The sequence below is a fragment of the Marmota flaviventris genome, chromosome 17 (genome assembly GCF_047511675.1).
Source record: "Marmota flaviventris isolate mMarFla1 chromosome 17, mMarFla1.hap1, whole genome shotgun sequence".
In the NCBI taxonomy this organism is placed as follows: domain Eukaryota; kingdom Metazoa; phylum Chordata; class Mammalia; order Rodentia; family Sciuridae; genus Marmota; species Marmota flaviventris.
The window spans coordinates 16323585-16338231 of record NC_092514.1 but is presented as its reverse complement, the minus strand read 5'-3'; the positions used below and the strand labels follow the sequence as shown (position 1 = coordinate 16338231).

Genomic DNA, 14647 nt, shown 5'->3' with positions numbered 1-14647 from the left:
TTGTAACCCTAATCACTTAGATTTGTGGCATGTCAATGTTTGCCAGAACAAATTCCCATTCATTTTATTACTCTTTTAATTTCTTAGTCTTATCTATTTTTCCTTCCAGATAACTTTCGATTTAAAATCAATTCAAGTACTTCCTTCTCAAATGAAATGTCTTTGGAAATTTCATTCCACTTGTATTTAATTTATAAATAAATATGGGTATTTATAATAATGAATTTTCTAATTGAGGAATCCAGCTTTTATCATATAGGTTTGTTCATTTGTTAAAAATTATTCCTGGGTATTTCATATTCTGTTGCTAGGAAAATCATCTCTTTTCATACATATGGGTATGTAAATACATATAACTAAATAATGCAGATAGGAAAGGTGGGTTTTTGTATAACAACTTTTTTCTTTTTTTCTCCCACATTTTTTAATTGGTGCATTATAGTTTGTATAGCTACTTTATTATTATTACTTTTTGGTGATGGGGTAAAGTATTTTTATTATTATTCCTGTATGACAACTTTTCAAAATAAACTTTCCTTTTGGTTCTAATAACTTTTCAATGGATTCTTTTATACTTTTGAGTTAGAACATCTTATGTGTAAATAACAATTTGTCTTCTCCGGCCAAATACCCACCTTGTGCTTTCCTTACTATCCTATGTTAAGTTAATAGTGGGTATCCTAGTAGTTCCCACCCACTGGAAAGGCCTCTCGAATTTTGCTATTAAGTGTTAAGCTCTGTACCTGATTTCAAATAAGGATTTATTATCACAATAATATAGATGATTAACATGTCTTGACCACAAAGGCATAAAATGTTCCTTTGTTTACTAAAATTTTTTTAAATCAGAAACAATTATAATAATATAAACTAATAACAAGTCCCAGACACACTACTTTCCATAAATTATCTCCTTTAGCCCTCCAGACCAATGAGATTATTGACACAATTTTGCAGATGAGAAAACCCAAACTCAGAAGAATCATATCTAATTGCCCAATCAAGGTTGCACTACCAGAGATTTTTTTAAAAGGAATATAATTCTAGACTCTAAGTTCTTTTTTTTTTATTATTCATTTTTTAGTTTTAGGTGGACACAATATCTTTATTTTACTTTTATGTGGTGCTGAGGATCAAACCCAGTGGCTCACGCATGCCAAGCAAGTGTGCTACCACTTGAACCACATCCCCAGCCCCCAGACTCTAAGTTCTAAACCATAATGCAGTGAGTTTCATGGAAGGACTGGATTTCAGATGCCTGAGGGACATCCATCAAGATGATGGTACTCTTTCGAAATCATTGATATATTAATGTAACAAATTACTGAATGCTCTAATACTAAGTGGATTTATTAAATCAATTTCAAAAGAAAAATCACTTCTTTCCTAGAGAATTTAACAGGAAGCATATTAAAAAATTCAACTCCTAATTGTTTTACCATTACCTGTAAGTCTATAATTATGTAGAACAGCCCCCCATACTATTATTATTATTATTATTTAGTGGTAAAGATTTAGGTGATTCTAATCACAGCTATTTAAATCAGCACGTACCCAGAGCTAGAAAAACAAAACAACAAAATAAATGCAAAATACATTAGATCTGGCTACAAAGGAACATGAATTCTATCTTGATTGGATAGAATTTTGTTAAAACTTGCATTAAAATTTCTATTCTAACTCTACCTGTACATGCAGGAGTTTTGAATTTCTTCATTGTAAAAGAAAAGCTTCCAATGTATTGGTAAGGCAGGGGGTAAACTTCTACAAATGTTACTGCAAACATATTTTTTAAAGCTTTTTCCAAAGATGAGGAAAGCTTTATGCAATTTAAAAAGGGTGTATCTATAATCATTGCTTGTATTATTCACATTAAGAAACCATTAATACAATAAAAAGGTGGACAAATGCTGTCTGATTGTTTCTAAATGAGACCATAAAAGTATAAAGCACTGAATTAAGACAATGCTTAATTCAGGTGAATTATATCAGTATTTAATGACATTTTATACATAGATATACATTCTTGCTATTTTTTAACATTCTGTAAACTACTCTATGTCATTGCATATAAATTATTTGTGTCAAGCATCCTACACACAAGCAACTAAACTACAAACATGTAAATGTTATTTGGAAGATTATCCCATATACTGACCCACAGGATTGTTTTAACTTCAAGGAGAGACATCAAATGTTATTACTAGGTGGATTTGCCCAAACAAAATTCAACCTTTGGATATAAGGTAATCAACTGTCCCACTTTGTAGAGTCATCTTGAACCATAAAGAAAAATTCTTAATGTCATATAAATCTAAAGTATAATTATATTTTGTTTTTTTAAGATCACTACATTATGTTAATAGTGGGTATCCTGATAGTTCCCACTCACTGGAAAGGTCTCTCGAATTTTGCTATTAAGTGTTAAGCTCTGTACCTGATTTCAAATAAGGATTTATTATCACAATTAGGAAAGCACTGAGATCTAAACAATATAGATGATTAACATGTCTTGACCACAAAGAAATGCAATTCACAGTCTGGAATCTCAAAATTGTGGGCTCTAGCCTGGTTCAATCATTCCAGCTCCTCAACACAATTCATTCTATAAAGCAGATCAAGAAAAGATGTTTAGGTTATAAAATAATTATATGGTATCCATAAATAGAATTACCCAGATATTACTGATTACTTTGGCACGAGATCACAAGTGATAATATTTGAGTGCCATTTTTCTTTTACTTTTTCCTCACAAAAATCTACTCTGAAAAATTTATAAGTAACAGATCAATAGACTTTTAAATTACTCCATAATTTATCATTCTCTACAGATTTCCTCATAATTGGGATGCTCAAAAGACAAAAACACCTCTGCTAAATGCCTTATAGTGTAACATGACAAAGATATCTCCATTATGTCATTCATTTAATTTATTCTTTCAACATGTAATTACTACCTGTAGTGTCAGTTACAGAACAGGAATTAAGGATTCTCTAAATGCAATGTATAAACACCTAAAAGTTATCAATGTTTCTATATCCATTCAAGAAATATTCACTTAGTACTATGCTATATGCCTTGGTGGATATAATCACACTAGTTCACATTTTTTTTTTTTACTAAGACAAGATTTACACTTAAAACACTCAAGTTTACATTTAATATTCTACCCTAACAGGCTATATAACTAATCACTCATGTAGGATCTAGGTAAGGAGCAGGGAGTCAACAGAATAGTTCAAGTTACATAGTTCCTATTTTATGTTAAGTTGCTCTTGAAAAGCGTGTGGGCATCCCAAATCTGTCTGTTCTTATATATAAGAATCTTCTGAATCATTCACAGATGATTTTAGTATTCATATATTCAAGCATACTGTAACATATAAATGTCCATAAATTCACTATCAACCAGAATACATATGGCAATTCTAATCATATTAGAATTTACTAAGATTTAGAAACTACTACTCCTTTATTAAAAATATATTATTCCTCAAATAAAACAACAAGCACCAATTCAAATCTATCACTAGAACAGTGACATAACAATAATCACAGGTACCTCCACAGTAGCTATTATACTGTATATGTACGAATATGCCAGTTAGTATATACTATATCACACATAAAATAATGCAGAGCCATATATCATATAACAATACTAAATGCTCATTCTTTCCTAACTTTAAAGCCCCAGTAAGATAGATATACTTTATTATTTTCACTCTAAAAATGAGAAAGCTAAAGCTAAGAAAGATTTAAGTGACTTGTCCAAGATCACCCAGTGGGCTAATGCACGGTGAGGACTGAGCCAGCAGGGTCTGATTGGCACTAACCTCTACACAAAACTGTCTCCATCATGTCAAGAGAATTAGAATATTATACTGTGGTAGATAATTTGCTTCTAGGATAGGAGAAGAGTTTTAGTTTACTCTGAAAATTCAGATGAACAGAACATATAATATGGCATTTATAAAGTCCTTCAGCACAATGAAATCTGAAAATTCACATTAACTAGAAATCTGTTAAAAGTATTACTGCCATCTGTTAGTAACACTTAATAGTTTAATTGTGGTCAATTTAAAGAATCATATTTGTCAGGGACAGACATAACAGACTGAAATGCTGGTAACTTAAAAAGCAAAGAATACATTTGGGTTTAGCTTTGTTTCCCTTCATAAAAGTTCTTTCTGGTGATAGCTCTATCTACCTACCTTCCCATTCTCTATTTGGACTCTTGGAAGTGCCACATGGACTTGTAGAACTTCTACATTCCAAATCTATTTGTTCTTGCCTCTGCCGCTGTTCCTCCAGGAGTGCTGATTCATGCATTGCCTTGATGTGTCGCTGGTAGAGAGCATAGCCACTCACAGGGGTTCCAAGTGGTATATTACAAGGGGTGCAAGAAACCTACAAGAAAAAAAAAAACAAGCTTAAATATGCCAATGACCAATGTAGTAGCAATGACCACCTGTTACAAGTAATGCTTATTTCTGTCATATAACCAATTGAAGTAATCATCAAGAATGTTTAAAATGATAGTTACTTTTGGAAGTGAACACAATATAAATCATAAAAGCTGTGATAAATCAACATCATAAATCAAAGCACATCACTCTGATTCTAACTTGTGATGACCTGTAGCCTTGCTTTGGGGCCAAGACCCTCAGCAAAGCAAGATCGTGTCTTAAACTAAAAAATAAACAGGACTGGGGATGTAGCTCAGTGGTAAAGTGCCCTTTAGGTCAATTCCCAGTATGAATTTAAAAAAAAAAAAAAAAGAAAGAATGAATTTTTCTATTTCTAAGACACTTCTTCCAAGTTTCACATTCATATATAGAACTTCCCGACTCTGAGCTTACTCCCAGCCTTTGAGTCCACTTGAATATCTCAAAGTAGCTCAGAACTTATATTCAAAATGAACTTTCCATTTCCTAGAACTTTTATATTAAAAGTATTACTGCCATCTGTTGGTGACATTTAATAGTTTAACTGTGGTCAATTTAAGGAATCATATTTGTCAGGGACAGACGTAACAGACTGAAATGCTGGTAACTTAAAAAAGCAAAGGATACATTTGGGTTTAGCTTTGTTTCCCTTCAGAAAAGTTCTTTCTGGTGATAGAAGCCGAATGCTTCTTCTTTATCATTCTCCATCTTAGAAATAGAGCCTCAGTCAGAAACCCAGAAGTTACCCTTGACTAATCAATTTCCTTCCATCTCACAACCAATTTGTTAATGTATCAATTCTTTTCAGGAAAAAAATGGACTGTTCTTTCTTCAGAGAGACATCCAGTAAAATGGTGAATCCTCCTCATTTTGCTTCTTACATGGCCTTCTTATATGGAATACCTAGCACTTAACCACAATTTGCAATTATGTTTTTCTTATTTATTTTTCTTTCTCCCACTTCATGAAGGAAAGAACACAAGCTGTTCTGTCTAATACTAAACAGCTCCAACACAATCTGTGTTAAAAAAAAAAAAATTCATGAATAATAAGCCACAGGAAGCCTAAGAGATCTATTTTTTTCTTAGCATCTGTTATCTACAGACTTCCATAGCTTTTACCCTACCCTAAGTGTGATCCCAAAACACACACATTACTTTCATGCCTTTGTGCTTTGTCTTACATGTAAACATGGCTTTTCCTCCTTCTGCCACAAAGCCAAAAGAACTATTTTAGTATTATCAAAATATGATTTCCTATATTGTTTTCTTTAAGTCTATAATTAGGAAGCTACTAATCTGATCCACTGATAACACCCATAATCTTTGAGGACATTATGCTAAATGACATAAACCAGTCCTGAAAGGACAAATACTGTAGGATTCCATTTATGTGAGGTAGTATGTTATAATAAAAGTTAAATGTTTGATCTTTGTCCCTGGTTCCTGGCACACAGCCCCTAATATCTCTGAACTCTTAGTGATTAAAAGTGTCGTTTATATGCTAATGAAATGAATGTTAGCTTGTTACCAAGGCAAGCCTCTGGGAAGGGGTGACGGGATACAGATTTATACAATCATCACCAATGGCTAATCATCATGCCTACATAATGAAACCTCCATAAAAACCTCTAAAAGATAGGATTTGGAGTTTCTAGGTTAGTGAACACTTGGAGGAGATGGGAAGATGGCTTACCCAGAGCACGGAAGTTGGACATCTCGTCGTACATGCCTTACCCTGTGCAGCTCTTCCATTTGGCTGTTTGAGTTGTATTTTTCATAGTTAATCAGTAATGGTAAACAAAGTGCTTTCAAAAATTCTGAGAGACAGTCTAGCAAATATTGAACATACAGAGAGGGTTGCAAGAATCTCCAAAATGTAGCCTCACTGGAAAAAGTATGGGTAACCTGGGGACCCAATACTGGTATAATCCTAATATCCATGGTGTCCAATACTAATTCAGGATAATGTCAGAACTGAATTGAATTGAATAGTAGAGATACTCAGTTGGTGTACAGAGTTGGAAACTTGGTATGACAAAAAACCCTACACATTTGGTCTCGGAAGTGTGAAAACAGTTATATCTAACGTAGTCGAATTCATAAAAACAGTAAGTGGGCTGGTGGTTAGGACAGGCAAGGCCAGATTTGAGTTGGCTAGGCAAAGAGGAATTGTTTAATTGGTAGAGAGTTTCAGATTTGGAAGAAAGTCCTGGAAATCTGTTTCCCAACAAAGCGAAAATACTTAATACTACTGAAATATACACTTAGAAATATTGGTTTAGATGGCTGGGCACAGTGGCACACACCTGCAATCCCAGTGACTTCGGAGGCTGAAGCGAGAGGAGAGCAAGTTCATAGCCAGCCTGGGCAATTTAGTAAGACCTTGTCTCAAAGTTTAAAAAAAAAAAAAAAAAAAAAAATCAAAGGGCTGGGAGTGTAATTCAGTGGCAAAGTGCCCCAGGGTTCAATCCCTAAATAAGTTGATTATGGTGATTAATTTAACATTACATGTTTTTACCACAGATTTTTTTAGGAAATCAAGAAACAGTCAGATATGGTGGTATACACCTACAATCCCAGCAACTGGCGAGGGTGAGGCAGGAGAATCCCTAAAGTTTGAGGCCAGCCTCAGCAATTTAGCAAGATACTGTCTCAAAATAGAAAATACAAGGGGCTCAGTTGTAAAGCATCTTTGGGTTCAAGCTCCAGTGTGTGTGTGTTGGGTGAAGGAGGGAATTCGATGTAATTCAATTAAAGGAGAGAAGAGATATACCTATAAAGATCTATGTATTCACCTTCACTTTTCTTACACTGAAAACTTACCATTGGTGGTATAACAGCAGCTCGATGCTGAAGCTGTGGCAGATCCAATGGATTTGGTTTTATTGGGGATGAGACTAGTATAGATCCAGTGGGGTTTAATAATGAAGGCTTTGTGTCCATAGGAAACAGTCTACAATTGGCAATAAATTAAAACAAAAACAAGAAAAATTAATATATTTTTACTGGAGACTTCAATGTATAATCACCATAATTTCTTCAAAGTTAATATGTCCATATATGTGCATATATCTATCACATTAACTCTTATAAGATATAAACAGGGCTGGGGGTGTAGAATGCTTGCCTACTATGTACAAGGCCCTGGGTTTAATCCATAGCACCAGAAGAAAATATATATAATAATAAACTTTAAAAATAAGAAATTTGGAAAGTTAAAAAAAAAAAAACCACACAAACACCAATAATGCTAATTTCCAGAGAAATCATCAAGAAATCTAATACTGATTAACAAATTGAAATTTATCTGAATTTAATCATTTATATCTAACCCAAGTTATAGTCTGAACCAAAAAACATTAAAAATGGTTTTTGAGGCTGAGTCAAACAATCACAAAAGCCAACCTGGGCAACTTAGCAAGACTCTGTCTCAAAATAAATAATGAAAGAGTCTGGGGGATGTAGCTCAGGAGTAGAGTGCCCCTTAGTTCAATTGCTAGAACCACAAAAGAAAAAAAGTTTAATTCTAACTTACCACTAACATACTGAACAGATTAAATATATAGCATTAAAGGATGTTTTGCTGGGATCACAGGGTATAAACCAAGCTATTTTAAAACAAACTTACACCCCAAATTCCAGACTTCTGACTTCTTATGAAAAATGGAAAGTAGAAACAATGAGAATCCACATTCCCACACAGCAGGCTTCACATAGGCTCACGTTACTGTGCTCACAGTCCCTCAGAGCCATCTCATACTCCACATGCTTCACTCAGTTAGAATACTTGAGTTTAGGCTGACCCACCTCTAAAGCTAGGAAAATTATATACTGGGGTCATCATATATAGTAGGCTTAGTCATTTCTCAATGTTGTCACAATTATTGAGGAAAGGTGACAATTTAAATATATATATATATATACACACACACATACACACATATATATATACACACACATATATATATAGATAAGAAAATTAGAATGTGTAAAAGAAAACAATTTTCATACTGTATTAAAGGACAAAAGTGACATTAAAAATGTAAAACAGTTATTTTGATTGTTTGGAAGCAATGTAGACTTTAGGATGTCATTCAGAAACCACCGATTTCAAGTTGGCTTTTTTTTTTTTTTTTTCCAGTGCTAAGGATCAAACTCATGGTCTTAAACATGCTAGGCAAGAGCTCTATTACTGAATTACATTCCCAGCCCTACAAGGAACCTGACTTCCAAGACTACTGTTATATTTATCTCTTAGGATGCTCACTCTAAGATTGCGGCCATCCTGATTTTTCCTTCTGATGTAAGTATATTTATTAAAACCAACAGTGCAAAACACAAGACAATTCTTATTTCAGATGGAATATTTCATTAAAGAATGCTTTGAAAAAGATGACACGGCTTAAACCCACTTATATTTTCTCTAGTTAAGCACTAGAGAGAGGGTAGGGAGGGTACATGGGGGCAGGAAAGATGGTGGAACCAGACAGACATCATTACCCTAGGTACGTGTATGACCCACATATGGTGTGACACTACACCGTGTACAGCCATAGAAATGTAAACTTGAGCTGTAATTGTGTACAATAAATCAAAATGCATTCTGCTGTCATATATACCTAATTAAAATAAGTAAATTAATTAAAAAAATAAAATCTGGAATATTGTGAAATAAAGGGAAAAGACTGATCTAGATGGCTGAATTTTCTGGTAAACCATGGTTGGGCAGAATGCCGATATTATTTAAATTCTTACAGATGAAAATGCTAGCATCTACTATATATAAATCTCCTTTGAGGAATCATCACTGTAATGCTGAATATTACAATGTATCCAATCTCATGCTAGAGTGTGAGGACATAAAATATCTTGGGGATAAGGACTAAAAATAGAGCGACACCAGGACATACTATGAAAACTGAACTTTGAATAGAATCTGGTTTCTATTGAGTGGCTTATTCATCTTTCTTATTAAAAAGGAAAAAAGGCCAAAAGGGGGGCAGAATTTGATTGAGTTTTTGATTAAATGATGTTTACTCTAATTCACCCCTATCCAACATTCTAATACATTTATAGGTGATTCCACTTCTTTCAAGAAATAGAAAACACCAGGATATTAAAAATACTAGGTAAAGTGGTATAAACTCCTATAAAATATGTTTTTACTATAACTTACAGAAATGCTAATTATATGATGAATTTTTACATTAATTTACCTTTAATGACTAAAAATACTTGTTAATTAATCTGTATTACACCTATTTTAAATTTAACAGATACAAAAAAGTGGTCATTATAATTATCATTAATTTGTATTTAAATTATTTTCAGAACACTTGGTATGTTTCTCTTTCTGCATTTTCTTACATCTACAATGCTGGGTCAAGTAGGCCTTGCTCTGATGCCAAGCCAGCATATATAGCAAAGCACAGCTGGAACCAATACCCCTCACTTCACTTTTTTCATCACATTCCATAGCTGCCAACTTCAGGCACCACAGTGACCTATAGTTTTACTCACAACTATGTTAGCTGAGATCACTTTTTTTCTGCTATCATAGAACACATGTGAAAAGAAAGATCTAGAAGAAATTTATAATCTTTTTCATTTAAAAATAATATTCATATAACTGTTCTTTTTTTTTTCCTTAAACAGATGAACAGTATCATCATAGCCCAATATTAAAATCATACAGACTACCTGTAACTTGTCAATATCTGTATAGCAGTCATCTCTGTAGCCAGCACCATTCTGGGACTCAGTAGACAACCAGCTCAGAAAGAAGTCTCACCTCTGCCTCTCGGGGTCTCCATCCACATCTTCATCAGCACTGCATGTTGCACTGGAATCATTATCTGACTGGGGCTCTGGTCTTTGGACATTTATCTGCTGAGCCACCACCAAATCCTCATCTCTAGGCTCTGTCTTCTCACTGGCTCTCTCCAAGTCTCTTTCTTTGGTATCTCCATCACCTTTAGATGCACTGTTTTCAGGCACCCTCATTTCAACATCCACCGTGTCTGCTTTGGTAGTGGTTGGGGGATCAAGAACAGAACTTGCTTCAGCACTGTGCTCCTGATGGTCTACATCCATTGGCTCTGCTGTCTTAACACTGATGTTGTCATTCACCTTGGTCTCCACACTTTCATTTTCAGCTGGTTTTGTACTTGGAACTGCTGAGGAAGGAGATGCAACCGGTGCCGTTTCTGTAGTGGAGTCCACATCAGCCATGGGTTCGGGATTTCCTCGAGAAGCAGCATTTTCACTGCTGTCTTCGCTGGGCTTGACAGCTTCAACTGGTGAAGGAGAAGGAGCACTTTCTGTATCAGAACTATTTTCAGCACCTTAAAGATAATGATATAGCATAAAAATCTGATAATGAACATATTTCAGGTGGTGACAGAAACCATGCTTGAAAGCGGTTGTTTAGAATGAATTACATTCCTTTGATGACCTCACTGAAGTATTTACAGCCATTGGGAAAGCTAGAGTTTTCTGTGAAAGTGAGAAATTGAAATGTCTTGACCTTCTAAAATTAAAAGTAAAAGAGCTTTTTTACATCAAAAAATAATTTATTTTGAAATATGAAAAACAAAGAAAGATGGAAAAATGAAACAAAAACCATTTCCATAAACACTGATATTCTGATGTATTTCTTCAAGCCTCTCTCTGTGAGTTTCCTTTTATCCAATAGAGCCACACTCCAGAACAGTGCTATTCATTAAGAATATAGTGAAAATTGCATCTGTACAATTTAAGCAAATGAATGGTTGTGAGAGAGATTAATTTTTACTGAAACTTTTTCTGGTAAAAAAAAAAAAAAAAGTAAAATGAGATGGATAAAATTAATTGTAACAATTTATTTCTTTAACCTAATATGTCTAAAGTTATTGTAACATGTAACCAGTATAGAAAATAACTATTACCTCTTTTGATAGTAAGTCTTCAAGACTACTTACATATCAAGTATTCAACAGCCTACATGAGTCAAAGTTCTAGAATAATATTTCAGATTTTTAATTTCATGTGGTAATACAGATATTTCCCTATACTGTCTGTCATTTTACAAATATACTTCTAATACACTGACATCTTCACCTAGATAAAACATACCAAAGGAATCACCAATTTAGTATGTCCTAAACTGGAATTGTAGTTAACATTCTAAAATTAGACTTTTTTATTAGTGTTTACTATATAATTAAGCATATCAAAACCTAGGAGTATCTTTTAAACCTTTCACTCATTAATCTCCATATCCTACTTTGACAAGTCTGATTTTCTAAAAATATCCCTTGAATCTATCCAATTCCGTTCAACTTTCCAATTGCCACTCTAGTCCAAAACTGACTCTTCTGTTTTGCCTTCCACTTCAGACTACTAATCTATGCTAAAGCCAGAGTAATTTTTTTTTTAAAGCCAAATCTCACCATTACTCACACTCTCTCTCCCCTCTGTTTCAACTTTTCAATAGAAACTCCATAACTCTTAGGATACAGTTCCAAAACTGTCAGCATGGCCTACAAAGCCTTGCCTGGTGGGCCTCTGCCAACCTCTCAACCTTCATCTTGCATCCAGCTCTCTGTATTCCAGCCTCAGTGGTCTGTTAAGTTTTCTGAATGTCCCAAGCATCTTCTAACACAGAGGCTTTATACCTTCCATTCAATCATACTGAAAGGCTCTTTCACCTATTTTTTTCTTTGGATACCAGCTCAAGCATCACTGATTACAAAGCATTCCATGAATCCTTTAATAAAGTTAAATTATGATATTAGAACTATTATAATGTATATTCACAATTATGTGACTCCTGGCTGTTTATTGTACTAGGCTATAAATGCTGTAAGGTCAAAGACCACATATTCTGATTAGCATTTAAACCCTAGAGACAAGCTCTGCCACATCAGATTCAAATATTATCAGTGAAATATAAACCAAATGAATAGCTGAGACCTTAATTTTTACCGAATCTTTCTTTCTTCTATTATTGGATTCTTACACTACTTCCAATATGCTGCTATTATTAACATTATAGAGATGTTCACTGAAGTATTAACTTTTTATTTCCCTCAATATAGAAAATTTAAGTTTTTAACTCTCCCTAAAATTTACATATATATATATTTTAATATAATTCCAATGAGAATCCAAAAGGTAAGAAAAATTTCTTACACTACATGAACCAATAGTTTATATGGAAGAACAATTCCATAAGTTATTAAAGGTAAAAAGGGAAAATTTGCCTCTCTAGATATTCAAAGTGACCATAAAGCCAGCATATTAAACATGTTTAGAACTGCTACATTGGCAAAGTACATCAATGGAATAAAAGTGTCCAGGAAACAGATCCTAATGCATATGGGAAGTTAAACTATATTAAAGGTGATATTTTAAATCACTTTTTAAAAATATTTAAAAATTTTATTAAAAAAATAAAAATTTTTAAAAATATTTAAAACAATGATTTGCTTAATAAAACAGTTCTATCAGAATTGACTCTTTATCTGGAAGAAAAAGTGGGCCCTATCATCTTTTGTATAGAAAAATAATTCCAGATAAAAGAAAGATATTTTAAATGTTTAGAAATTAACATGGGACAAGATATATGCAATTTTTAAAAATATGTAGAAATATCTTCAGCAAAACAGAAAACTCTGAAGGTATATCCATTGTATGGAAAAAATATGAGCTTTTAAAAAACATTTTTAACATATGATGAAATATTTTAAAAACTACAACAGGCATGATGGTGCACACCTATCCCAACAGCCCAGAAAGCTGAGGCAGGAGGATCACAAGTTCAAAGCCAACTTCAGCAATTTAGTAAATCCCTAAGCAACTTTGTGAGACCCTGTCTCAAAACAGGCTGGGGATGTGGCTCAGTGTTAAGCATCCCTGGGTTCAATCCCTGGTACAAAACAAAAACAAGCAAACAAACAAACAAACAACAACAAAAACCCCTGAAAATTACAAATTCAATTTCTCATTCATTTAAATATGTATAAAGCACCAACTATGTGTAGGGAGTTGAGGTACTAAGGATGTAGCACTGAAAATTTCAAATTATACATTCCCATGCAGCCCAAATTCTTATGTAAAATAGACGATGAACAATAAATATTTGGTATATCACATGGTAAAAAAAATGCAGCAACTAAATAACAAACCCAAAGATACAGTGGGTGAGGAAGGATTACAGAAGATAAAGTGGTACCTGAACAGAGTGAACCCTGAGCACGCTTTGGGGAACAATATTCCAGATAGAGGGATCAGAAAGTGCCAAGGCCTCAGGTGGGACTATTTTGCTTGGTTACAGCAAAGACGACAGTGTGGTTGGAGCAGAGGGAGCAAGCAGAAAAATGGTTGGCAGAAAGTTCATAGATGTACAAAGGTCAGTTCATATAAGGCCTCAATGGTCACAATGGGCCTGGGTTTCTATTCTTTTTTCATATATGTATTTTTAGTTGTAGGTGGGCACAATACCTCTATTTTTTTTTTTTTTTTTGTGTGTGTGTGTGTGTGTGTGTGTGTGAGAATGTGGGGCTAGGGATTAAACCCAGGACTTTGTGCATGCAAGGCAAGCACTCGACTATATCCCCAGTCATTATCTATTTATTTTTTTTTATGTGGTGCTGAGGATCAATACCAGTGCTGGGCAAGCACTCTATCATCGAGTTACAACCCTAGCCCTGGATTTCTATTCATAAGAAGACGGGAAAGTATTACCGGAGTAGTCTGATTTACATTGTATAAGGAGTAAGGTGGCTGCTTGCTGTGTGAAAGGTTGAAAAAAAAAGAGTGGAACCAAAAGAAGCAAGGAGACTAAACAAAAAGCTACTGCAATGGAGAGGACAGGACCACAGAACAAAAGCAGAAGCAATGGCTATAAGAAGGGATCTAATTCTGAATATATGTTTAAGAAAAACTCGACATGATTTGCTGATGGACCACATGTGGAATATGAAAGAGTGAGTAACCAAAGTAACATTTACTGACATAAAGGAAGACTGAAGGGAAGAGTAGCTTGTGGTGAGGGAGAAACAAGATTTTGCTATGGATGTTAACTCTGAGGTGGCTTGTAGGCATTCAAGTACAAATACTGAGTAGGTTAATTAGATGAATGAGCCTAAAGTTCAAGACTTCAAGTCCCCAAAATAAAAACAACAAAAAAAGAATAAAAACTCAGAAGTATCTCA

At 34.0% G+C, this 14647-nt stretch overlaps 1 protein-coding gene across 21 annotated transcripts in view; it reads right to left on the bottom strand.

The window, feature by feature from the left end:
- The window catches only part of Ncor1 (nuclear receptor corepressor 1), a 153011-nt gene that overhangs the window by 44470 nt on the left and 93894 nt on the right, over positions 1–14647 (bottom strand). For 18 of the 21 annotated variants that reach the window (XM_071603044.1, XM_071603048.1, XM_071603058.1 and 15 more), the window contains 3 exons: positions 10243–10795; positions 7275–7404; positions 4216–4411 (listed from right to left, as the gene is read on the bottom strand). In XM_071603044.1, the coding sequence (XP_071459145.1) occupies positions 4216–4411; positions 7275–7404; positions 10243–10795 (879 nt within the window). Of the gene's footprint in view, positions 1–4207; positions 4412–7274; positions 7405–10242; positions 10796–14647 lie in introns of those variants that run through there. The other 3 variants (XM_071603053.1, XM_027924092.2, XM_071603063.1) reach the window with 2 other exon arrangements.